At 41.7% G+C, this 27,724-nt stretch overlaps 1 protein-coding gene across 2 annotated transcripts in view; it reads right to left on the bottom strand.

Moving 5' to 3' along the window:
• CCSER1 (coiled-coil serine rich protein 1) overlaps positions 1–27,724 on the bottom strand; it is a 1,308,521-nt gene that overhangs the window by 210,369 nt on the left and 1,070,428 nt on the right. Inside the window, exon 8 of one of the 2 annotated variants that reach the window (XM_073601044.1) lies at positions 9,185–9,361. In XM_073601044.1, coding sequence (XP_073457145.1) covers positions 9,224–9,361 — 138 coding nt within the window. In that variant the 3' untranslated portion in view covers positions 9,185–9,223. The remainder of the gene's footprint in view (positions 1–9,184; positions 9,362–27,724) is intronic. The other variant, XM_073601043.1, reaches the window with a different exon arrangement.

The raw sequence follows: 27,724 nt of genomic DNA, 5'->3' as shown, positions 1-27,724 counted from the left end.
ATGGAGGATTTGTGTCCCCGGGGCTTCCCGGGGGGTTGGCCCTGGCTCGGGGACTTCCACCCTCCCCCGGGCACCGATAGGCTCAGCTTTCTGATATCTAAAGAGGGGGGCACGTGTATACCCCTGTTAGAGGGTTTTTTCCATAATACATGTTAGTAATGGCTAGTTTCTCTTAATGAACGCTCTGTTACTTGTTTTTAATAGACCCGACTGTGGTCTTCAGTTAGATTGTTGCAAGGAACTGGGGCTGTGGTGGGCCCAGTGCGCCGACACTAGACTCCAGGAGTTCCTTTGGTTCCCCTGGGCTCTAAATTGGTCTCCCTGTCTAAGGGAGGCTCAGGTCCAAGTGGACGTAAGGGTAGGAACGACAGTCCTTCCTACTCTTTGGGCTGGGCGGGGTTGGGTTTCCCAATTTCCTCAGTACATTTTTCTTGTTGTTCTTTATATATTGCACATCTTTAATTGCTCTTCTTTTTATTCCTCTCCTTGCTCTCTCCCCCCCTCCCTTTCTATCCTCCTGCACTCCAGTACAGGTTCCACCGGACTCAAGGGACGTCTCTGGCTCCTCATCCCAGGCTCTAGTGGACACCACGTTTGTCAGACGGGGTTTCGACATTATTTCCGCTCCTCAGGAGTAGGTAAGTCGCGGTGTGGGATAATAGTTTTCTCCCCTCTGGACTACGGCTAGCTTAAAAGATCGGAAACTTCCTCTTAAAATTATATCACACAACACACAAGGCTTAAATTCCCCAAGTAAACGTAGAAAGATCTTCCAGTCCTACCACTCTATGCACACTGACGTCCTGCTTCTACAAGAGACGTATTTCCCAGCGAGCTACAAACCTTCATTTCTCCACCATCACTATCCCCAATTTTTCTTGGCCTCAGCTGAAAACAAAACCAAGGGGGTGGCCATTTGCTTTGCCAAACATTTGAACGTTTCTCAACCAGAGAAGATAGTTAATCCCCAGGGGCGCTTCCTGCTAGTGTCGGGCCACATTGATGGCGAACTATATACGTTCGTTTCGTATTACGCACCTAACAGGGGCCAAAGAAAGTTCTTTGACCTGTTTCTTAAAAAATTACAAGCTCACCTTAAAGGTACAATATTTATAGGAGGGGACTCGAACACCGCCTTTGACTCCGCACTTGATAGACTAGCCAACGGGAAATCTAAATCTAAACGCCCGTCTAAACAGAGTACTAGAATAGCGGCTCTACTATTTGATGAAGGCTTGGTCGATATCTGGAGGGAAGCGAATCCACATAAAAAAGACTACACTCACTTCTCAGCTCCACACAACTCTTTCGCCAGGATAGACCACGTCTTTACCCGCTCGCGCACTATCCCACTTGTCCTTAGCTCTCGGATTGTTGATTCCCCGCTGTCCCCGCTATGGTCTTTGTAGTGGCCCAGAAAGTAGGTCCCTCTAAGAGCCCGCCACGTTGGAGATTACAGGAGTCCCTCCTTAGTGACCCGATTAATTGTCTGGGCATTGCAGCGGCCATAAAAGACTATTTCCAAACTAACAAGACGGCAAAGGTTTCCCCCTCCACTATATGGGCAGCCCACAAATCGGTTATTAGGGGACACATTATTAGTTTATCCTCACATCTCAAAGCAGCTCATAGAGCTGACATTCTCAAACACACCTCAGAATACAGGGCTGCAGCTAAGGCACATAGGAGACTCCCCACCTCTGACTCCTTAGAGACCCTCGACAAATCCAGGACCATTCTTAACCTTGCTCTGACCTCTGCAGCCGAAAAACACTGAAGATGGACAGGGGCTAAATTCTATTACCAAACAGAATGGATGGGCTCCAAACTAGCAGCCAAACTCAATCCAAAACAACGCTCTTTAGCATTCCCCAAAATCAAGACTCCATCAGGAGACCTGACACAAAACCCTACAAAAATTATGGAAGCTTTTTCACAATTTTATGCTAATCTATACAAACCCTCTGAGTCCCCTTCACAACAACAACGAGACCATTTCCTCAGGGACTTGCCTCTTCCAGCTTTATCCAAGGAACATAGGGAACTTATAGATGACACGATTTCGGTAGAGGAAGTGTTGGACACAATCAGATCTCTTAAAACAGGTTCCGCCCCGGGACCAGATGGCTTCTCCACCGGGTATTACAAAAAGTTTGCCCCCAACCTGGCCCCAAACCTAACTAAATTTTTCAACTCCCTCAGGGATGGAGCCCCCCTGGGACCTGATCTTAATTCAGCATATATTTTGGTTATCTCAAAGCCGGAAAAAGATTCAAGTGAGCTTGGTAACTACAGGCCTATTTCACTTATTAACAATTATATCAAAATTCTGACTAAAATTCTAGCGAATAGGATGGTGAGCTTCATATCTAAATATATTCATAACGATCAGGTGGGCTTCATCCCTGGCAGACAGGGACCAGACCAGATACGTAGAACAATAGATGTTATATCCCTGCTCAGGTCCGGATGGGATGGGGGCTCCCAACAGAGGGGCTTTCTCCTCTCCATCGACTTACATAAGGCTTTTGACTCTGTCGAATGGGAATACTTATCTGACATATTACAAAGATGGGGATTTGGCCCCTTCTTCCTGAACTACATTAAGTCCCTTGACTCCATTTGCCCAGGTTTGTCTCATGGGGAGGTACTCAGAACAGTTCCCTATTGGCCGGGGGACCAGGCAAGGTTGCCCACTCTCCCCTCTCCTCTTCGCTGGCTGTAGCAATCAGATCCAACCCAGATGTCAAGGGGGTACAATGCAGTGAACAGGAGCATAAATGTGCGCTTTATGCGGACGACCTTCTCCTATATATACCTTCTCCTCTCGTCTCCACCCCTATGATCTATAAGATCCTCCAAGATTTTAGCACAGTTTCTGGCTTAAGGGTCAATATGTCCAAATCCATCGCGTTGAACATTACAGTCCCACAGAATCTAATCACTCAGCTCTCCACTAACTTTGCTTTCCCCCGGGCACCCACGGAAATTCCCTACTTAGGCATCAAAATAACTTCAGACATTCAAAGGCTGTTTGGTGCTAATTACCCCCCATGTTTTGTAAATGTAGAGAGGACTTGGATAAGTGGGCCAGATGTGGTTTGTCCTGGTTGGGCAGAATACACGCTGTCAAAATGACCCTTCTCCCCCGCCTTTTATATCTTTTTCGCTCCCTCCCTATCCGGATTAAGAAAAAGATCCTTCTCAAATTCCAATCGGAGATTGTCCGTTTTATCTGGGGTCGAAGGGGGTACAGATGCCCTTCCAGTATACTTTACCGTCTAAAAAGTCAGGGAGGGCTCGGTCTACCGGACTTATGGCATTATTATCAGGCGGCCCAACTCTCCCAAATCATGATGGCTCTTGCGAGAGGCCCTAAGCCAAGTTGGCTTTCAATAGAAAGACAGGCTACCCCACGGAACACTATAGACTACCTTCTCTGGTGTGAACCTAAGGCTAGGCCAGCAATATTGTCGCCTATCCTCTCCCATTCTATAACCTTGAGCACAAATCTCTTCTCACATCGTAACCTAATTTCACCTATCAGACCACTAGCTCACCTTTTCCATAACCCAGAATTCCCGCCAGGGATGGTAATTAGGGCCTTTAAATGGTGGACGGATAAAGGCCTATATAGGATTGGTCACTTTCTCTCCCCCAAAGGTCCGATCACGCTGACCCACTGTCATAACAAATTAGACATGCCGGACTCTGAGATCTTCAGATTCTCCCAAATTAACCACTACCTACACTCAATTTGGAATCACAATCAAGAAAACCCCTCTCTGACTCCCTTTGAACATTGGTGCTCCAATACTGAAATCCAGAGGGGAGGAATATCCCTAATTTACACCGCCTTAAAATCCTCATCGGATAAGCCTGGATATGCTCGGGCATGGGAGGAGGACTTAGACAGCTCCTGGACATCGTAGGTTTGGTTTATCAGGTTTGAAAGATCCTTCAAAGGTATACAAAACATCTCATTGATAGAAGCCAGTTTTAAAGTCATAACACGATGGTATTATGTACCTGCTCGCATCTCTGTCATTTTTCCTGGGTCATCCCCCCTATGTTTCAGGGGCTGTGAATTGGAGGGAACCATGATACACATATGGTGGACTTGCCCTCGAATCAGATCATTCTGGGGAAAAGTTTTCCATACAATCAGTACTGTTTTACAGGAAACAATTACCCCTGACCCCTCTATTGCTCTGCTCAATGGGAAGATCAGGACTTTTCCTAAATTTTCACAGAAGTTAATTTCCTTTCTTAGGAGCTAAAGCTTCATTAGCGAAGTCATAGAAGAAACCTAGTGTCTCTTTTCAGGGTTTTAAGAGGAAGGTGTCGTGGATTATGGCATAGGAACAAATAGTAGCAAAAATAAATGACAAAAGTGATATGTTCTTTGCTATTCGGGAGCCTTGGGCCAAATATTGTAATGTTCCCTTTTTTCCGATCACAATACAGCTCCTTAGATAGTTGGAACCTCCTGCAAAGTTTTTCCCCCTCCCCCTTTCTACTCCTCCTTTCTAACACCTTTTCCTTTTCTTTTTCTTGAGACTCTCTTGTCTCCACTATAGGATGATATTGGACAAGTTTTGATAGAATTTTGTCCTGTTTTGGGCGGGGTTTTTTTGTATATTTCCTTTTTTTTTTTTGAAGCAGTCTTACTTGAATGCACTATGTTGATAAGCATGACATCGGCCATGCTGCTTGTGCACAAGCACCAAAGACAGAATGTAGGGGGATAGGGGCACAGTTGGGGGTCAGAAGGAGAGACAAGGCGTTGAAGCGTGAGCCTTGGTCCCGGGACTACCAGGCAAATCCACAGTGTGATCCCATTGGGGTGGTTTGTCGGTATGCCCAAGGTACTAGACTGGATCCCCTTCTTCTTAGCTTGTCTCACGGATACTACCCCTTACCAAGGCTCATTAATGCCCTTCCGTGCTTCTAATTAGAATTCTGACACGCGCTTCACCTATTTCTGGTTTATTTCTGTCCCCGTTAGGGAAAGATAGATGTATTCATTTATAAAGTCTGTAATTGCTGAAAATGTATATGGTATATCTGTTTTATCTGTTTATGTTCTGTATGATTCTTTGTTATTTACAAAATAAAATTATTTGAAGATTAAAGATGCTGTATCATCACAGTAATGTCATAACAATGCTTTACAAACTTGCCAAAAAGTATACAAATTAGATACAGTATTTTCTACTAGGTTTTCATATTTTTCAACCTCCAATGGCAGTCTGTTAATTTGTTCTTAAAACCTATCATTCATAAAGGGATCTGATTATTTGGAAAGTAATAAGAAGACCCTCAGCAGTGCTTCCTTCACATAGAAAATATATATTATTCAGTGCATGTCAGGTGTCACTGCAGTCTCACAGTCCAGCAGTGCAACCAATAACACCCTACAGGCAGTAAGACAGTTCCATTGCTCTATCAAAAACATTTGGATGACATATTGATCTTGTTCCATGTGTGTCCATCTTTATGCTTGTTGATAAGCACATCAGCTATGATATGACACTTAATATAGTTTACATTAGCTCTACTTTTATCACTGGTTTACATTGTCACAGTCAGCTTTCCAGGAGGGTGACCCCATTACAATATGACACCACGTCTACTGCTGCTGATGATCCTACAAGCAAAGCATTTGATTATTCTTCCTCAGACCACGCTCCTGGCATCTATTTAATGAAAATACACAAGAGCCAGGACACAAAAGAGACGCAAACAATAAAATATTTATCTTTTTTCTAGAGGGACAAACAAACATTTGTACATATCAATCCATTACAATGTATCCATTTCAATCTCTGGACACCTGTCAGATATTATCTCATCTTGATAAATTTGTGAGAGCTGACCCTATGATCCTGTCCTCGTCTGTCTTGGCCTAAATGATCCTATTTAACCTGAAACTCATCAGTTTTTTTCCCTTGGAGTATTACTTTCTGTTTCTAGACAACAAAGACATAAGGGTAGCGACAGAAAAAAAATGAAATATATTCTACTCTGTGTTTGTTTTATGGTCACCAAAGCAGTTTCTGAGGCAATGAGAGATAAGATGGAAAACACGATGCCTTCAGATAAAGCAGCAGAGGCTATTACAAAGAAATAAGAAATAAATAACACTATAATGTCTGCATAATATGTGAAAAATAGTCAACAGACATCCTTTTTATCTGTTCAACAAATATATTATATATAAAAAAAATAGCTTTTAGAAAACTTACGCAGGAGCAGAGCTCATATATAAAATCTAGAGCAAAGGAAAGCTCGATGCCGTTATATGTGAACATGCGAAGAGCTTATGTTATTTTGGGCTGAACAATCAAGATCTTGAACCTGGAAGAATACTGGGTCGTGATATTGGCACCAAAAAGGGAGCAAAAGGAGGTATGTTTAGCTCCATTTTAAAGGTAAAGTGTCATAAACAAAATAGTTCCTATAGGTATCAGTTTGCTAATTAGATAAAGTAGAATTTCTTTCAAATCAGTCAGTGTGCCATTACAATGCAATACAAATGTAACTTTGACTGCAGCCAAGTTGAATAATTATTTGCTGTATCTGGGTACAAAGCAACATTGACAGTTCCACTCTATGTGTTTTTTATGCAGCTTTCTGGTACAGTGTTGGAGGCTTAAAGCGGATCTGCGCTTTAAAAGTGAAGATTTACAGTCCTATAGAGAAACATTTAGAATTGTACCTAAGCAGTGCTCTGAAAAGTTTAACCTTTTTCTTGAATTCTTTCTAAAACATAGTATTCCTCTTCCTAAATGTGACTGCAGCTAATCAGTCTGGTTCTGAAGACTCATTCTGTAGCTGTAACTCTGCAGTGTTGAATTATCTAAGGCACTGCTGCCTCTGCCTGGAAAATGTATGTATGCCGCTCAGGCTCGATAGGGAGGGGGTGTATGGGTGGTGCATCTGGAGCTGCTGCTAGAGTGTTGACAGAGGATGGAGCCTGTCCTGGCTTCTGCAAGAGTTGCAGGAAAGAGGAGAAACACCTGGAAATCGCACATCTATGTTGTCCTACAGAGATGGATGGAGTGGCAACCTCAGCCTGGACTCCAACCAGGCCATGCCCCAATGCGTTTCACTCCACCCCCCAGAGCTTAGTCATGACTCTGTAGGACAACATAGATGTGCGACTTCCAGGATTTTTTTCTGTTTCCTTCAACTGCTGCCTCTGCCTGCTAGTCTCAAAAGATTCGGAGTGAGATTTTGGAGTGAGATTTTGTGATGTCACTACAGTGCTACTCAGTGTTCTCATTGCTGGAGCCCTGCTTCTGCTTCATTCATTCTGTTGAACTGTGCTTTCTGTAGCTTTCTTGCTGCGACTGGAATACTCACCCGCCAGTCATCAGATCACGAATCACAAGAGGCAGCTTTAACATGGGAAAGCAAAGCCCTGCATCTACCAATATGATGATTCCAGTTCCACACAGAGACAGGGTGCAGAATGAAGTATAATAAATCCTTCAGTAATGGGAAAGAGATCAGTTGCAGGGACTCTGCAGGCAATACGTATGATTTGTACTTTCTGGGCACAACATTCACACCACAGGTATCTTAGGGTCCCAAAACCACCAATTTTTAAATTGTGATTTTATAGGTAAAAATGAATGCTATATTATTTTTTCCTGGACTTCAACACTGGAGTCTTGCTTGTAACACATTTCAATCAAAAGCAGGAAAGGGTTAGAAACGTGTACGTTTTTTATTGTCATACTGTAAGTGTCCCAGTTGGGTAGGATTTCTCTTATTTTCTGTCCCAGTGTCGGTGGAACTTCTCTTTGATAGGGAGGCATGCAGTAATGTGGGAAATTTACATTGCTTATTGTGTCTCAGTTGGGAAGATTCTCATTTTTGTCCTGTTCTATATGAACAGAATTGAAGGGAATCAGACAGCAATAAAACCCTTCCCAAAGTTCTATACCTTCCTTACTTTATCTAAAACTCAAAGAAAGGTTTAGCCAGGGTTAAACTTTAAGTAATATGAAGCCATTTTTGCATTTATATGCCTCTTTCTATGCATATAAAACACATTGCATGCTATTTTCAAATGTAGCCCACATTTGATTACTGTAATAATATATAGTACATGAACTAATATTGGTAATTCAATAACTGAATTGGATATGTAAGGTATTATTACTGAGTTACCTTGGGTAGTCCTTCTCTAGTACATCCAGAATTTCAGACATTTGTAGCATAACCCTTATGAGATGTCTTTATGTATACTATTTTAGCATGTAATCATCCTTTAATAGGCAAGTATTCTTTTTGGGCATGTTTGCATCTGGATCCGTTCAAATCCCGTTTCCAGCAGTTTTTTTTCTCAGTTTTCTAAGGTGTGACTAGGAGTCAGAACTACAGTCAAGGTTTTATTTCTGTTTTCCAGTAAGACCTAGACATGAAATAAAGTGCAGGCCTGAAAGCGGGCAGCACAGCGGTGTAGTTGCTAGTACTTTCGCCTAGCAGCAAAAGGGTCGTTGGTTCAAATCAAAACCACAACAATATCTGCCTGAAGCTTGCATGTTCTTCTCTGGTTTCCTCACACACTCCAAAAACATGCTGGTAGGTTAATTGGTTCCTGTCTAAATTGGCCCTAGTATGTATGCATGAATGTGAGTTAGGGACCTTAGATTGTAAGCTCCTTGAGGGCAGGGACTGATGTGAATGTACAATGTATATGTAAAGTTCTGTGTAAATTGACAGTGCTATATAAGTACCTGAAATAAATAAAATAAAGAGACAGGAAGGATACAGAAAACAATAACAAAACAGAGAGATGTCCTAACCTTCCCATTAAAGAAATATTCCATTACTTTCTGCTCTAGTGACATGCCAGTTATACAAGACAAAGATAGAACATGAGGCTAAAGGACAGACAGTCAAACCCTTTCTTTGGGCAAAACTAGAACCAAAAAAAAGTTTAAGTTGAACGTTAAATCTACCGACAAAAGTACAGCCACATGATGTCTCTAGAAGACTTTTCTGTTTTGCTCTACCATCTGATTTATGACTTTCTACTTTTGTCTTAGCAGTTTCCAAACAAAAAAACATTAATTTTTATTATTTTTTTATCTTCGTCCTTATGGAGATGAATGAGAACAAAACCACTTGCAATAGCGTAAAACAATAAAGGACACTTCTGTGTACTTACTGTGGAAGCCATAAGTCTTACTAAGCACTTGATCAAAGCTTAAATTACGTTAGTCTTCAATGACCATTTTTCAGTGGTTCTTGTATAACTTACCAGTTCTTCTTGCAGTTGGTGGATAAGTTCATCCCGTTCCTTAAGCTGCAGCATCAGCAATGAGCATTCGTCTTTCATTATATCCTATGACAACATGAAATCAGATGTTATAATAGGACTAGCATTTTCTCTTTGTTCTTAACAAGGAAAAGCTGTTTCACACAGTAGGATATAATTGGATCCAAGTAATAAACCTCAATTTTCCTGTGTCATGTGTGATATTTTTTATAGCATCTTCTGAAGTGCAGTATAAACAACTTAATGTGTCTATGATGAAAAATATAAACGTCTTTCACTGCACAAGATGGCTTTGCTAGTGTTTGAATCCCATAAGCTTTCTGACAGGAGCTCCTGCTGTATCTCATTTTGGGAACAGATGGTTATACAACTTAAAGTTAGAAGACGATATTGAAAGAAGATGTATTCATTGTTGACTGTTGACGTAATGGATATGAATATAATATTTTTCTATTGAATTCTAGCAAGATGTGTTTCATATTTATTTATTTTTTTTAGGAATGGATCATTTGAACATAATCTACTAAATTACACTCATTTTAATGGCATGGTAACAATCTACGCAAGAGTGTATTACCCAGTCCACTAAGGGCCCTTTCAGACCTTTGAATCCTGGTGCGTTGTGCTAATGGGCTGGTGCACTGGAGCTCCATTACCTTAGTGGCATCGCAACATAACACACATAACTGAACCAAAATGCACAGAACTGCAAAGTATGAACGAGTTCTGAGTGCTATATACAAAATGAATACATTTTAATTTTACACAGCAATAGCATTTTCTTTGAAAAAAAAAAATAGGATGCTTTTATTCCTATAGTTGCAATATACAGTACGTTAGCACAAATTCAACCCATTGGACCCTGTGTGCTTTTTCCCCTTAACATGTCACAGCTAAGTATATCTAAACAAGGTTTGTGTTTCTGTTGAGCTCTGCCAGCAATAATCATTTTGTATTGCACAGAAATGTCGTTTATGAGATTTGCAGCTATTGAAGGGTCCCTAATCTGCATGTTAAATACTCTCTAATTTCAAGGGAAATAAACACAAGTTTTGAATGGGTATATTTAGTGATTTTATCAGCTCCTCATTTAAAAATCCTATCTTTTAATTAATTTTCACCCTTTCATTACCAGAGGTTATTGATGCCAAGCCAAAATTTAGCAGTGTCATTATACAGTATATCCGGTAACCTGGCAAAACCATTATGACTGATTTGCATGTCTGCTCTGCTTTTGTATTATACCCTGACAGATACCTGAGTGCAGATACCTCTGTACTCACTGTGATCGTAAAGGTTCATTTTTTTTAAAAAATTTTTGTGAAAATAACAAACATGTCATACTTACCTGCTCTGTGCAAGGGTTTTGCACAGAGCGGCCCCGATCTTCCTTTTCTGGGGTGTCCCAGCTGTGCTCCTGGCTCCTCCTCTTTATCGGGTGCCCCCTCGGAAAGATGGGGGTCCCCATGTGAGCGTGCTACCAAGTCTTGCTGCTGCGTCCATTGACATAGACAGCAGGACGCTGTCCCGCCCCCAGCTCCCATGTCACTGGATTTGATTGACAGCAGTGGGAGCCATTGGCTCCTGCTGCTATCGATCTATCCAATGAGAACCCGAGACAGTGTCTGGAGCTGCAAAAACTTGTGCTTGTCGCTGTAATGATCGAGTTCAGGTAAGAAAAAGGGTGGCTCTAGGGGGCAGCTGCAACACAGAAGGTTTTTCCCCTTAATGCATAGAATGCAATAGGGTGAAAAACCTTGAGGGTTTACAACTCCTTTTTGTTTGCATTGTTTGTTTGCAGGCTGAATGCTTTTATTTTCCTAATGAAGCCTCCAGCCTGCCATGTCATAGCTGACATAGTAATCACATGATTGAGAACATCAGTAGGGATACAAGCTGTCAGTGACAAGCAGGGGTTGAGAGCAACCAGCAGTGAAAAGTGTCAAGCTGCTTGCTCTCCTTGATGGAAAATGTTAAAATACAAACTGTGCATGGCAATTAATGGTTAATTGAGTTAATGGAATGCCGTCACAAGATGATACTGGGTGTCCAATAAGTTTTTACCCATACGTTAGGTGGGTATCAAAATGTGATCTCAAGTATCAACATAGTATTTCAACACACCCATGTAGAAAGTATAAATGTCCCCTTGGGGACCATATACTTGATGTCTGGCTTAATGTAAATATCATACCAGAAAAAATACATAAATTCATGAAAGTGTATGAATAAACACCAAAAATGCAAATGAAGATATTCCTGTCACTGTTGTAGAAATCATAAACACCCAGTGACTAATCCTAAATGAGAGCAGCTCACTGCCACAATGGACTCCCAAGATTACTGGAATGTCTGAAAGTGTTTTTGTATAATCCACTTTTTACTCCATATATATGGATCTGGATTGGATATTAATACATCAAGATGGAAATTTCATATGCATGGAAAGAGGCTAACAATAGTGCAGTACCAATTAAACATGTTTTAGTAAAACATAAAGTGTTACACTCACATAGTCAAAAATTGTGCCGGAGTGGCATAAATCCCACAGAACACTACCAACTCCCTCTCCAGTGTCACAAACCAATCACTCCCCTAAAAAAGCCAGTTACATCAAACTCGTACATGTAGGGTGGTTCCTACATGAAGGGCCTCATCATGCTTGGATGCTTATGAGCTATGAGTGTACTTTACAAATGTACTTAGCACTGTGCTTGCTTTGGGAATCCAAAACAAGTGCAGCACTATTCAAATATATGAGAAAAACAGTAAGCTGGTCTGTGCTCCAATTGCATTCTGCAGAATAAAGCAGATAAAATTCTATGGGACACATTAGGCTCCATACTGCAGCCTGAATTTTGCTATCACAATTTAAAATGCAGGCTGTGGTCTAAAATAATACTGCATATATCCAGCAGATAGTGGCCTGATCCCCAGTTTACATTACCAGCTTAGTATACTAAATTACTGTGTATCATAATTGTCTTTTTCATCATATTTTCATCTTTTGTGGCATCTCAGTGCTGCAGATCTTCTGCACTCTTTGCAGCCACATCCTATCCACATGCATGCACTCTAGGCCAAGTATCCTTTTTTTTTTTTGTGCTACTTCATGATTCATGATTAATACGTTAAAGGCAGTGGGACTGGGTGGTACCATGCTGAACTGGATTAAAGTATTGTACAAATCCCCTTCGGCATTTGTCAAAGTAAATGGTACACCATCAGCTGAGTTTAAGATGGAGAACGGGACCAGGCAGGGCTGCCCGCTGTCCCCTCTTTTGTTTGTCCTGACTCTGGAGCCTTTACTAGCCTCGATCCGAAAAAACCTGGACATAACTGGATGTGTGGTGGGGAGAGATGAACACAAGTTATCGGCTTTCGCCGATGATGTGTTGTTCTACATTACTAAACCGAGAATCTCGATCCCTAACCTACTCGACACCCTGAGGAGATACAGAGAGCTATCAAATTACAAGGTCAACCTCAGTAAGTCAGAAGTTCTAAATAATAACACAGATAGACAAGAAGTAATTAAACTTAAGGAAGTATTCCATTTTCCGTGGAGCAAAAATATCAGATATTTGGGGGTTATATTAGCAAACTCCTTAAAGAAAATGTATCTCTTAAATTATATCCCACTTCTAGATGAGATTAAGCAGGAAATTAAAAAAAGCATTCATCTACCAATCTCCTGGACTGGACGAATAAATACTGTTAAAATGACTTTGGCCCCGAAGATCTTGTACAAAATGCAGCTACTCCCAATTCCGCTAGCTCAGTCCTATTTTAGGGCATTGAATAACATTATAACTAGATTCATATGGAACAACAAGAAACCATGGATCGCTTATAAGGTTCTGAGCAGAGAAAAAGCACAGGGTGGCCTGGCACTTCCAGACTTTAAAAAATACCACAATGCGATAGTATTGTCACGGGTGATAGATTGGGAAAAGGACTTGTTAGATAAAAATGGGTAAACTTAGAAAAAGATTTGAGTAATGCAAAACTAAATCACTTAATATGGAATCCCCCACACTTTAGAAAGTTAGGCCCCAACACGCACATAATAACACGTCATACCTTTAAAATATGGGATCAGCTACACAAACAAAATGCATGGGAGTTCAATTCGCCACTTATTTATTTAAAAGACAACAAGTTTTTTTTGCCAGAGATGGGGGAGGTGGGAGGTAATTGGATACAAAAAAACAATACACAATTAAAAGATATCACGAAAAACGGTAAAATTATCACTTTCCAGGAGCTAGCCCGGCTCAAGGACCTAATGAAAATTGATGCGTGGCGGTACAACCAGCTTGCGCATTTTACCAAAAGTCTCCCAGGACCTATTAGAGATAAAAAAAACTATAGGCCACTGGAGAAACTGCTCTTGAGGGACAAAGTAATAAAGAAAATAATGGCACTTTATAAAATATTGATGGATGGGGGAGAGGGAGTGGTACCGATATACATCAAAAAATGGGAATCCGAATTGAGACCTGTATGTAGTGGAGCGACACTGGAGGCCATTTTCAATGCAACACACAAATCAGCAGTGGACATGAGAATGATAGAAACAAATTACAAATGCCTGTCCAGGTGGTATGCGACACCTGATAAAATAAATAAGCTCCATTCGGATAAACCCTCAAATTGCTGGAGAGTGTGTACCAACAGAGGAACGATGGCGCACCTCCGGTGGGTTTGCCCAATTATTAAAAAATTTTGGCAGGAAGTGTTAAAGATTATAGAGGAGATAGTGGGGAAAGTGATTATGGAGGACCCTTGGGTGTGTATGTTCCATGGGGCCGAGGGTCACAATAGAAGGTACACTGCATCTTTAACCCCGATATTATTGAATTTGGCGAAAAGTCTAATCCCAAAAAAATGGCAGGAGATAGAGGGCCCAAATATTCGTGACTGGCTAATAAGGGTTAATGAAACAAGGCCAAGTATCCTGATAGTGAAAACAATGGACCATGCCTGCACAATGTGTATTGAAACAATCAATTGTAATCTCTGTTGGAAGCCCACATTACAAGGTGACAATGCAGAAGCACAATTCTGAGATAGGGGCACAACATTCCCACTCTATGACATGAAATGGCTATAGAAAGACCTTCATAACAGGATCATCAGGTATTATTTAACCACCTCAACACAGTGCTCTTACACCCCTTCCTGCCCAGACCAGTTTTCAGCTTTCAGCGCTCTCACAGTTTGAATGACAATTACTCAGTCATGTAAAACTGTACCCATATGAAACTTGCGTCCTTTTTTCACACAAATAGAGCTTTTTTTTTGGTGGTATTTAATCACTAGTGGGTTTTTTATTTTTTTGTGCTATAAATAAAAAAAGACCGTAAATTTTGTGAAAAAAATGCCTTTTTCTTTGTTTCTGTCATACAATTTTGCTAATTAGTTATGTAATTTTTCTTCATAAATTTTGGCCAAAATTTATACTGCTACATATCTTTGGTGGAAATAACCAAAATCAGTGTATATTATTTGGTCTTTGTGAAAGTTATAGAGTCTACAAACTATGGTGCCAATCTCTGAAAATCGATCACATCTGATCAGTCCTTCAGTACATCAGGTGAATCTCATTTCTTGAGACACAAGTCAGGAAAGTACAAATACCCCCCAAATGACCCCTTTTTAGAAAGTAGACATTCCACAGTATTAAGTAAGTAGCATGGTGAGTTTTTTTAAGTTGTCATTTTTTCCAAAATTCTTTGCAAATTGAAGATTTTTTTTTGTTCTTTTTTTTTTACAAAATTGTCATATTATCAGGTTATTTCTCACACACAGCATATGCATACAACAAATTACACCCCAAAATACATTCTGCTATTCTTCCCAAGTATGGCGATACCACATGTGTGTGAGACTTTTACACAGCCTGGCCACATACAAAGGCCCAACATTGAAGTAGCACCTTCATGCGTTCTACGAGCATAAATGACACATCTCATTTCTCAACCACCTATTACACTTTTGAAGGCCCTGAAGCACCAGGACAATGGAATTGCCCACAAAATGACCCCATTTTGGAAAGCAAACACCCCAACGTATAATCTATGAGGCATAATGAGTCTTTTGAACAGTTCATTTTTTTCCATAAGTTTTGGAAAATGTGGGAAAAAAATGAAAACGCATTTTTTTTTTTTTTTTACACAAAGTTGTCAATTTATAAGATATTTCTAACACATAGCATGTATATAGCAAAAATGACACACCAAAATACATTCTGATACTCTTCCCGAGTATGGTGATACCACAAGTGTGAGACTTTTACACAGCCTGGCCACATACAGAGGTCCAACATTGAAGTAGTGCCTTCAGGAGTTCTAGGAGCATAAATTACACATCTCATTTCATTCCTACCTATCACACTTTTGAAGGTCCTGGAGCACCAGGACAGTGGAATTACCCACAAAATGACCCTATTTTGGAAAGCAAACACCCCAACGCATTTTCTATGAGGCATGGGCTGCAAATAGGTACTCGGGTACTCTGATGGGCTGCAGATAGGTACTCAGGTACTCTGATGGGCTGGAGACAGGCACTCGGGTACTCTGATGGGCTGGGGACAGGTACTCGGGTACTCTGATGGGCTGGTGACTGGTATTCGGGTACTCTGAAGGGTGGTGACAGGTACTCAGGTACTCGATGCTCCTATGGACTGTGACAGGCACTCAGATGAACTGTGACAGGTGCTCAGGTACTCATATGGACTGTGATGTACTCAGGTACTCGGGTACTCAGATGAACTGTGACGGGTATTCATATGGACTGTGACAGGTACTTGGGCACTCAGATGAACTGTGACAGGTACTTGGGTACTCTGATGGACTGTGACAGGTACTCGGGTACTCAGATGGACTGTGACAGGTACTCAGGTACTCAGATGGACTGTGACAGGTACTCATATGGACTGACAGGTACTCAGATGAACTGTGACAAGTACTATGATGGGTGATGACGGGTCCTCTTTATTGGGGGCAATCAGTGTGATTGGTGTACACTGTAAGCGGTAACGAGATGTTACCGCAATCTCCTCCTCACCCACGATCGGTGTGTGAGGAGGAGAACCCGGTAACATCTGGTTACAGCGGTTTGTTGACATTTAGTGATTGGCTGTGAAAGGATCGCCTTATCACGGCCGATCACGTGGTAAACAGCCATGACCAATGGCTGTTCACCCCCCTCGGTGGCCAGCGATGTCTTCGTGACACGCCGCCACCGAAGGAACAGGGATGCGCGTGCACGATCGCGTGCATTCCCTGTTTAAAGGAGGGCCGTCATATGATGCCCTCCCAGAACGAGAGCCGCGCCGCTGCAGTAAGCAGTTAAATGAAAGCTGCAGATTAAAACCAAATTTAGGATATCACAGGCATACATCAAACATTATCTCCAAGGATGGCAATACTATCACTAGACATACATTCTATACCTCCACCCTTTAGAACTGTGATAGCCCATATTTTACTAGCCACCAGGTTATCAATTCTCTGACATTGGAGAGGAATAACAGTCCCACCGATCTCAGAAGTAATACAAACTATTCACACCCATGGCATATATGAAGTTCTACACTCATCAACCACAGGGAATTATGAGTTAGTGTACAAAGAATGGGCTCCATGGCGAGAATGGTATAAGCAGAGAGCACAAGACAGATGGAATGTTGGAAAGAAATAACTACCCTAGTTAACAAAAGGAATGAATAAACATCACTATGACTGTTTTTATGTTTTATGCTTTATATTTTCAGTTACTTACTATAAAATGTGTATAAAAGGGATTGCTGTACTCCAGATAACAGACATGTTGATAGATAAACAGCAATGGTAGATAGATGACAGATATGAGAAAGTGATCTGGAGATATGAACAGCATTCAAATAGGAGAACATACTCCAGGTGTCAATATTAAATCAGATAAAAAAATCCTCCTGGGATTCCTATTTTTAATAACAAAATGTTTTCTCCAATTTAAACTTCGACAGGTTATGGACAGTATTTAAATAATTAGATCAAGCAGTAGAATAGCTTTAACGCTTCTGTTGCCACCAACATAACTGTTAAAGTGGTTGTAAAACTCTGCAATGAAACATGAACAAAGTATATCCTTATATAACGCGTACTTGCCTTGATCCCATAGGCGTGCGCAGGGGGTGTGCCAGATGTGCCTGGGCACACCCTAATCACTCTGTGTGGCGCTGATTGCCCCTAATGCCTGGGCTTCCCCCTGTGTTGTGCCCCCCCTACCACAGTGCTGCCAGCTTCCCTCCTCTCCTTTCCCCCAGCTGCAATGGGGGGATGTTTCAGTTTGGAGAGCGGGGGAAGGGGCTAATCAATATGACATTACCGGCCCCTTTCTTTTCTCAAAGAAGACAGTGATCACACTCACTCACTATGTTAAATCATAACTGAAGCATAGTGTACTGCTTTTACTATGCTTCGGTTTGTGAATGAACAGGAAGCAGCTCAGCACAGAGCACTTCCCATTCATTCAGAGTCCAGTGCAGCTGAGGCTGCAGAGAAAGACATGTGTATTTGAGATTTGGAGTGCACACCCTAATGCAATAAGCTGCGCACACCTATGCTTGATCCAAAGCACCTAGTAGTGTGATTTCTTTCTGCCCACTCATTCCTCTGTTATCTACATGAGTCACCTCTAACAGTCTATCCTGTCACCATGTAATCCTGGGAGATGGCCTGCCCTCCCTCCAGCCCATAGCAAGTGACTGACAGCTTCAACTGTGCATGTTTCCCTATGAAATTGTGTACAGTGGGTGTGTCCATCCTCCCCATTCAGGTATCAGATTACACTCAGCTCCCTGCTCCATGCTGTGCAGTGTGTGACATCAAATCCTCAGCCCTTGCCTTCTGAAGTTCAGAAATGCCATGTAAAATGTGTGCTTTAGAAGATTGTAGTGGAGAGAGGGTGCAGATGTACAATGTATGTAAGAGGATCTGTTTCATTTCTGTGTAACACCTGAGGTCACTTCAGTGGGTATATATATGGGTTTATAACCACTTTAAGTCAGCAACAGCAGCACTAGAATGTACACAAACTTCTGGCAGCTACAGCATTCAGAAGTGTGATAATATTTTTACATCTGCCTTCCACATACAAGGTTTACACCCACCTGATCACTTCTATACATTGGTTATCAAGTAGCCACCGTGCCATGTATCCTTCCTATATGCTCTGGACCTTCATGATGGTTGTCAGAACAGAGAATGGTGGGGAACATCTGAGCACTGCTCTCCCCTATGGGTTTTAAAAACATACTGTATGTGCTAAAGCGTCATCCATGGCCAATTCGGGGTACTTTTGGGTATTTTGCTATTATACAGGTGTGCACAATCTTGAGGCTTGACATATTTGGTATGTATTTTCTTTATGAATCCTCATCATTTTTGTTTATCCAAGAAATTCTATTTTTTACTGAAAATATTGATTTGATTAACAGGATGATAATTATCATATGCTATTAAAAAAACAACCACTAACACCATTTTATTCTACAGAGTTTCTGCTCTCAGAAAATATATAATGTTTGCATTTTACCATGTGTGCAACAATGAAAAAAATGGCTATGATAGATAGCAAAAGGGCTAAAGCAAGCCCTTACTTACATCTGTGGGCACAGGCACTTACAAGAGCATGCACATATGTGGTCTGAAGTGGGGCTTCTTCCATGGAACCACATATGTGCATACCCGTGTTTGTGCTGGGAGTGTGCTGAATAATGTTAACAACAGCTCAGGGCCTTATAAAAAGAGTTAGGAGCTAGAAGGACTGGCTCTCAATCACATGTTTGGTGTAAATAAGGTTGAAGGAGGAAAGAAAACAAGGACCTCTCCAATTGGGTCCAATTGGAATCTAGAGCTTTACATGATCTTATGCTACTTCTTGACGAAGGTGAGGTCGAGTCGGATACTTTAAGTGGCAGTTCCGATTCTCCCTCCTCTAGCCAAATGGACACTACCCTTTATTCCCGACATTCTATTTCTAAGCCTATTTTAAAAAACAAATCTAGAACTTTCCCTGACTTATTGACATGCCCTTCTATATGGGCTTTTCTACATGAATGTACCCTGTCCCTCAAGAAAGAGCGATGGAAAACATTACCCTCTAATCTGACTCGGCAACAGCTCCGGGCAGTTACCAAACTTCAGAAAAATACCGACCTTGTCATAAAACAATCAGACAAGGGCGGAAACCTGGTACTGATGACTCATCATCAATATCAAACCATGTGCCTTAAAATCCTTTCCAACTCTAATTGGTATTTACCTATTGAGCAAACCTTTATTCAACAAACCATTGATGAGTTCAGGGCACTCATCGGGGGGGCCTTCCTCGAGGGCCTCATCGATGAGGATACCTATAAATTCATCAATGTACAATATCCACGTACTCCGACGTTTTATGCCTTGCCTAAAACTCACAAGAACCTTTCTGTACCCCCTGGCCGACCTATTGTCTCAGGCAAGGGCTCATTAACAGAAAATGCCAGCAAGCTGGTTGATACTTTCTTATTACCCCACGTATTGAGATTACCTTCTTATATCAGAGATACCACTGACCTTTTAAAACACATTGAAGGAGTCCAGATCCCTTCGGACGCCCTCCTCGTGGCCATTGATGTAGAGGCTTTGTACTCAAGCATCCCCCACGAGCAGGGCGTCCGAATGGCTGGCTCCTTTCTCATGGAACAGGACCACCATACCTGGCCCACAAATACATTTATTCTAAAACTTTTAGAATTTATCTTGACTAAAAATAATTTTTTATTCATGGACCAAATGTACCTTCAAATCCAAGGTGTCGCAATGGGCACGTCTTGTGCCCCCTCTTATGCGAACTTATATTTGGGTGGCTGGGAGCGGCCTGTATTTGGTGATGACCTTATGGAACCTTATCTGAACTTCGTCTTGGGTTGGTTTAGGTTTATTGATGACCTTTTGGTCATCTGGACTGGTACAGAGCAATATTTAAAAGCTTTCATTGAAAGGTTAAACATTAACCCCTTTAACCTCCATTTTACTTTTTCTTACAACATCCAAAGTATACCCTTTTTGGATGTACAAATCACTAAAAATTCCATTGGACAATTAACTACGGATCTATATTGTAAACCCACAGCGGGCAACACCTTACTGCACGCTTCTAGTCTACATCCCCGTCCTCTGGTTCGCAGTATCCCTTATGCTCAGTATCTGAGATTAAGAAGGAACTGCACAGAGGACGGGGACTTTCATAAACAGGCTAATGCTCTACGTACACGACTTCTGGCTAGAGGCTACAATCGCACCACCCTGAGGAAAGCCTTTAATAAGGCCTCCGCCCTTGACCGACAAACATTACTATTCGGCCCTCCACGTCCCAAACAACCTTATACGACTAAAATCATCACCAAGTTCTCCACCCACCATCATCAGCTACGCAATATATTATCAACCCATTGGCACATTCTGACCGACCATCATATCCTTAGGAAATACATCAAACCAACCCCCGACTTGGTCTTTAGGAGGGCTCACACGTAGTCACTACAAGATCCCCCTGTCTGGCCCGCAAGAACCCAGAGGCACCTTCAAGTGTGGCAATTGCCCACACTGCCCCTGGATTCAAGAGGGACAACAATTTCTACTTCCTAATGGGGAGATGTTTTTTCCAAAACATTCAGCTCATTGTGGCACACGGGGTGTAATCTATCTTATGACCTGCACGTGCAGCGCCTTTTACGTGGGAAAGACTAGTAGAGAGTTACGGCAGAGACTGGGTGACCATTTATATGCATCTACCAATGGCAAGCTCACCACGGTGGGCCGCCATATTGGCATTCATCACCGCTTTAACCTCGACTACATTCGCTTTACCGTTCTAGAAGTTGTCCCTGAAGACTCCAGAGGTGGTAACTGGGACCGGCAAATTCTAAAGCGCGAGTCGCTCTGGATTGAGCGACTCAACGCTTTGGTTCCTCCTGGCATCAACGAGGCACACTCATACAAGTATTTCCTTGAATGACTGGCCAACCGACTCACCAGTCTCTGCCGTATCTATCTGCTGATATATGCTCCATGTCTTTTCCACATTACATCCATTTTGGCGCCATACTGTATTATACTACACAGCACTAACTGTATCTCCCTTTGTGTCCCTTTTTGTCTCCTCTTCATCCTCCCCTTCATGCATAACCAGATTTCTCCCATGATTATTCGTGAGTGGACTTATTATACATAGGTTTCTATACTATGTAATTTTTTGTATATTTGCTTTATCTGTTTGGCTGACTACAAATACTCTGTATAATTACATGCTTTGTAAAAACTGTCAGGTATGTTGATCAGTATTACTTTTTGTACAGGGGCTGAGATGCACATTTCCGTGGCCATGGGTCAATTTCACTCCCGTTGCCAGCGACCTGGCATTTCTGCCCCTTTGTTTACCTATCTCGTCAATCCTCTTTACCCAACTAAGCATATTGTTTTTGCACTTGCTCTCCTCCTCTGGAGGGATGTGAGGAGTTAATTCTCCCCCTTACGGCGGGCTTGCATTCCTCCGACAGTGGGAGGGGCTCCATGGAGCCCAGCTGCTGCCTTTCCGGAGAGTGACGCTTTCAGCGTCACTCACTGTGGAGCTGTGCGCTTGCTCCGGATGTCTTTCTGGCACTTGCGCAGTAGAGGGGGACCGGACCCGGAAGAGAAGGCAGCTTGTGTTTTCAGCGCTGCTCGACTTCCGGGTTGGAGGCATATAAAATGCTCAGACCTAGCTGCAAGCCCTGACAGGCATATACCCAGCTGCTCACCAACGCTACCTTGGAGCTTTTGTAAGTACTAGCCGGAGGCCTTTTGGGAAGGTTGGGGGTTATCACTGTATTACTTTACAGTGATTTTTTTCTCCTCCGTTCTCCTTCGCTCTACAAACGTTCTTTCCTTTGTCAGAAATGCCCTGTAATCTATGCAATTTATGATAACTACATGCACATACTTACCCCTGATGCATTTACTTCTTTCATAGCGGCTTCCTTTGGCATTAAGGTCCGGCTCATTAACCACTAGTTCCATCATTCACCTTTCCTGGGTGCAAATGACTTCTGGGTATAGTTTTCATTAAACACAGCAACGGTGGGTACATTTTTTACGATACAAAAAAACCCCTGCCTTTTAGCCCCCTTCTGCTCATTACTCCAAATAGGTGGTATGCTCTCTCTCTTCTTTCCCCTTCCCCCTTCTTTCTATTCTTTCCCTCCTTTTTCCCTCTCCTTGCTCCCCTCCTTCACTCCCCACCCCCACTTTTTTCCTTCTCTTTGCTCCCCTTGGCTTTCCCCCTTTGTGTTTTCTTTTTTCTCTGGTTCCTCTCTTTCCAATATTTTCCCTTTTTCTCTTTTTTTCTCTTTCCTGTTTCCCCTCCCTTTTCCTTTTCCCTCTTTCCCCTCCCCTCTTTCCTTCCCCCCTTCCCCTTTCCCAATTGTCCTCCTTTCCTTCTTCTTCCCTCGTTTTTGTTCCCTCCCTTTTCTCTCTTCCCCCCCTTTTCCCCCCCTCTTTTTTCTTTTCCCCTTCCTTCTCTCCCTCCCTTCCCTCTTTCCTTTTTCCCCCCCTGACCCTCCCCTTCCTCCCGCTTTTCTCTCTCCCACCTTTTCTTGTCTCTTGACTTTACACGCCCGGGTGGTTCTCTCACTGAGCAGAAGCCGCAGTTTATTAATTATAAATCCTTTTCTATTATTTTTTTACAATAGTATTATCTCAATTTGCCTCCCTGGCTCGCCCCCGGGGGAACGCCTCTTGAAGGCGTCTCACAGTATCGCTCCGAACCCTTTTTGGGTACAGGTCGGTGAGTGCAATCTTTTAAACTTGAAGTACCCTCTCCAATATCAACTTTGTACTCTTTGTGATATTTGTATTTTCTTACTGTTGATACTGTATATATCTTCTTCATCTTTTAGAATATGTACTACCAGACGCCTCCTGAAGAAGCGGCTGTGACCGCGAAACTGTAGAGGTCATGTCTGCAAGTATTATATAACCTGTTTTCAGGCATCTGTTTGGGCATTACTTCCACTAACTGAGTGTCAACATTGCTGTAACAAGTACTGTTTGTTTATGTTTATTTGCGATTATGTATATTTTGTGTCCTATTTAGGACCTTTTTATTGTGACTTCTTAATAAAACAATAATTTTTATAAAAAGCTCGCTCATATCCCTTTGGTACCGTAATAGTCCCAATTTTTCTGAAAGAGGTAGGACCCAATTGGAGAGGTCCTTGTTTTCTTTCCTCCTTCAACCTTATTTTCTCTTTATCCATATTTAGGATGATGGTACCTATTAACGATTTTATACCTTACTCTTCCAACTATGTGGCACACTCTTGAACAAACCACATGTTTGGTGTGATAGCCTGTGATTGGCTCACCCTTGCTCTCATTCTCTTCTCCACTTGAATAGAGAAAAAGACACACTATCTTTTTGTCCCTGCTAGAGGAGAAAAAATAAAAGAACTGTGTAAAATTAATAGCTAGATTAGGGTTTGAATTAGGTCAGTGTCTGGGTCAAAGGTCAGGGGAAGAGTCAAGGGTCAAGGCCAGGGTCAGTGTCTTTTAGGTAGGATTAAAAAAAGCTTGTTTTATTTAATGCCATTTAGTGAGCTTTTGGTAGGAGAACAAAAGCAAAATACACACCCTTGTTTCTGTTTCTGGGTATAAACAACAAATAATATACAGATATGTAGTATTACTGTGGTCATGAGGAATATAAGAATGTATTTTGGGTTGGTGGGTTATGGTAATTACAAGAAATATATAGGCACATTTCAAAAAATATTTTTTTTACTATTTTGAGTCAGTTTTTCTTTAATAATAAAATAATGAGGAGACATCCATTACCATTCACAACCAAATGAAGGCCCAAGTTGTCCTTAAAAATAGGCACAATTCACCTGGCATTTGTTTGGACCTTTATCCTTAAAGTGGTCCTATAGGCTGAAACCTTCTATATACAGTTCCCGCTTCCCCCGTCCACCCAATCCTTACCTAAGCCTCCCTCTGATCCAATGATGTTCACGATAGCCTCAGCTGTATCGGGACTCTCCTAGTGAGCCAATGAGGATAGCGCAGGGGCGGGGGTGAGACCTGGCTCTACGTGTCTTATGGATGCAAAGAGCAACAGATCAGGAGCAGGCACGCAGCAGTACCCCCATGAGAAGTGGCTTTCTCTGGGGGCACTTCCGGAGGGGGATGAGTCAGGAGCACTGGCGGGGGACCCAAAAAGAAGAGTATCAGGGCTTCTGTGTGCAAAACCACTGTACAGCGCAGGTAAGTATAACATGTTTATTATTTTAACTCGCATCTCGCCCACGCTATAACTTAAAAATGAAGACAGCGCGGGCCTTAAATGTCAGGAGGGCATCCATGTACGTCCTCCCATGCATGAGCTTCCTGTGCACTCCCTGCGGGGCACGCACGGCGCGCTCTGTGATCAGCAAGCCTACGTGACTCGGCTGATCATAGATTGGAATAAGGGACCGATCCCGACCCCTTACCACGTGTTCAGCTGTCAGCCAATGACAGCTGATCACGTGATGTAAACAGAGACGGTAATCAGCTTTTTTTTTCTTCATGCTGGCAGCCTATCAGTGCCCACCAGTGCCACATACCAGTGCCACATATCAATGCCCACCAGTGCCACTTATCAGTGCCACCTATCAGTACCAATCACTGCTGCCAATCAGTGCCTCATCATCAGTGTTGCCTATCAGTGTCACCTACCAGTGCCTAACAGTCCCCATCAGTGCCACCTATCAGTGCCTTTCAGTGCTTCCCATCAGCGCCACCCATTAGTGCCACCCATCAGTGCCCACCAGTGCCGCCTCATCAGTGCCCATTAGTGCCGCCTTATCAGTGCCCATTAGTGCCACCTTATCAGTGCCTATCAGTACCACCTTATCAGTGCCTATCAGTGCAGCCTATCAATGCCCATCAGTGTCGCCTATCAGTGCCTATCATCAGTGCCTATCAGTGCTCATCAGTGCAGCAGCATCAGCACACATGAATGAAGGAGAAAAATTACCTGTTTGCAAAATTTTATAACAACTATGAAAACATTTTTTTTTGTTTGTTCAGAAAAAAATAAAAACCCTAGTAGTGATTAAATACCACCAAAAGAAAGCTCTATTTGTGTAAAAAAATGATAAAAATGTATATGTGTACAGCGATGCATGACTGCACAATTGTTATTCACAGTGCAACAGCGCTGAAAGCTGTAAATTGGCCTGGGCAGGAAGGGGTTTAAGTGCCCAGTGGGCAAGTGGTTAAAAAAAAAACAAGAAAAAAACAAAGCTTTAATATCCCTTTAAATGATTAGATATGCATTTCTTAACAGTGCATGCAGCTACAGAGGTCAGTGAGAGCTTGTTAAACAGTTTAATATCCAAAGTCTGGGCACAGTGGAACTTTAGGCCAGGCATCGACAGGTATGGGTCATTTCAATTTGCTACATTAGTTTGTTGAAATGAGTCTGCAGAGATTTCAGTGTTTCTAATACAGATTTAAAATGTTATTGTGAAGTAAACATTAGACAAAATGCTCAGCCAGATTCTGAAGCATGGAGATCAACAGAGCATTTACTGAAGCCTTAATGAAAGCTTATTTTTGTTTAGTACTTCACAAGGAAAGGACAGATTAGACAGGTCACCATCAGAAATGGTGGTGCAAGAAAACAGACATCCACTGGCAAATCTACCATATGAACATCATGTACAGGTATGTTCCTGCTCTAGTTAAAGTTAGCACATTAAAAATGTTCATACTACTAAATAACTAGGCAACAATTTAAGGAATTGTGCACAACAGTCCCTTGCCTAATGTTTCTATATCATGTTAAAAAGAGTAAATTGGAAAGATGCAACTTTTAAGGTGCTTATTCCATACCCAACCATAGGTCCCCCTTGCCTACTCCAGCAGTTCATTGGTTTGATTGAACTGGTGAAATTTGGCAGGACTTTGGCAACTTATTTATAAAATCATGATAACCACTGCAGTGATGTATTTGGTGTTTTTGCACAATGGTTTTATACATATTACCAACGCATTACCATATTAACCAAAAAAAAAATGGTAACATTTTCCCATCAGTGAGACACTTTTAACAAGCCCAACATACAGTAAACAAACAGCATGAAAGCAAAAAAAAGTGATTACACATGAATGTTGTGCATAAAAGCCATCTTAAATGTAGATATCCTTATTTGGATTTGCAGTGAAAGTCATGGCTTGATGGCTGAAGCCAAAAATATATTTCTCTACACTGATTAAATTGTCACTGATCTGTGAAATACGAACATGACAAATTAATGTTTTCTATTACATTTTAGTTAGGTCCCCTACCTGAAACTGTGATAGAAAACAGCATGTAGTATAAGAAAATGTAATTTGCATTATTAGTACACAAACAAATGAAATAAAATACCAATCCACTTTACTTAGAATAATCACAATAAACACAACTTACGTAGTTTGTGTCATTGCATGTTATATAATATTGTTTAGTGGCCTCTAGGGCACATGGGTCTTGAGCCTGCAACCAACCCTAAGATAAGCATATTTGTGATTATAGACCATTACAAGGTAATGCAAAGAACTGCATACTAATCAGCCCTGCCAGCCCAGGCTGCCCTATGTTATTCTCTTGATGAGAAGTAATTTAAATGGAAAACATGCCGATCAACCCCCCATACCCCTAACCCATGCATATATCAAGCTATAGCAGACTAACATCTAGGTATGAGCATACAATGCATAAGTAGCTCAGTAAGGTAATACATGCACAGTCAATGATGCAGTAAAAAATCTATCTCTGGAATCACAGTTTACCATTCTCTACAACCACTGCTGAATAAGATGTGTGTTTTTCACTTGTTACTTTTGCAAATGCTATTGTGAATACAATTGAGGATGTGGTCAGAGGAGAAGGCTAAGGTTCTTGGCCATACTGTAACATTCCTCTAAAGCAACATAATACATTGTATATTTCACTGCACGTTGCTACTGAGCCCTTTTTGTAACATAGTAACCATTTTCAGTTACATGGCCTCTCTTTGTATCCAGCCAACTGTATAGAATTATTATTCATTATAAGAGAAAATACTAGACTTTACTATACTATACAGACATTAGAGCAATTATATGCCAGTTGTAGATAACATTTTAACATGGCCACCCAGCTCTGCTTATGCAAATGCTACTATATCAATAATGATGATAAATTGTCATGGGAGGTAATTAAATTATGTTAATGAATATGTAACACAACTAGTTGATGACTATTTTAGTACAGCCCCCTTAATCCATGCATACACGGCCATGTGCCCAATTGCCTCCTTCATTTGACTTCAAGACACAAATATTTGTC

The sequence above is a fragment of the Aquarana catesbeiana genome, linkage group LG01, assembly GCF_042186555.1.
Source record: "Aquarana catesbeiana isolate 2022-GZ linkage group LG01, ASM4218655v1, whole genome shotgun sequence".
Taxonomy (NCBI): domain Eukaryota; kingdom Metazoa; phylum Chordata; class Amphibia; order Anura; family Ranidae; genus Aquarana; species Aquarana catesbeiana.
The sequence above is the reverse complement of the archived record's forward strand: the minus strand, read 5'-3'. Positions and strand labels throughout refer to the sequence as shown.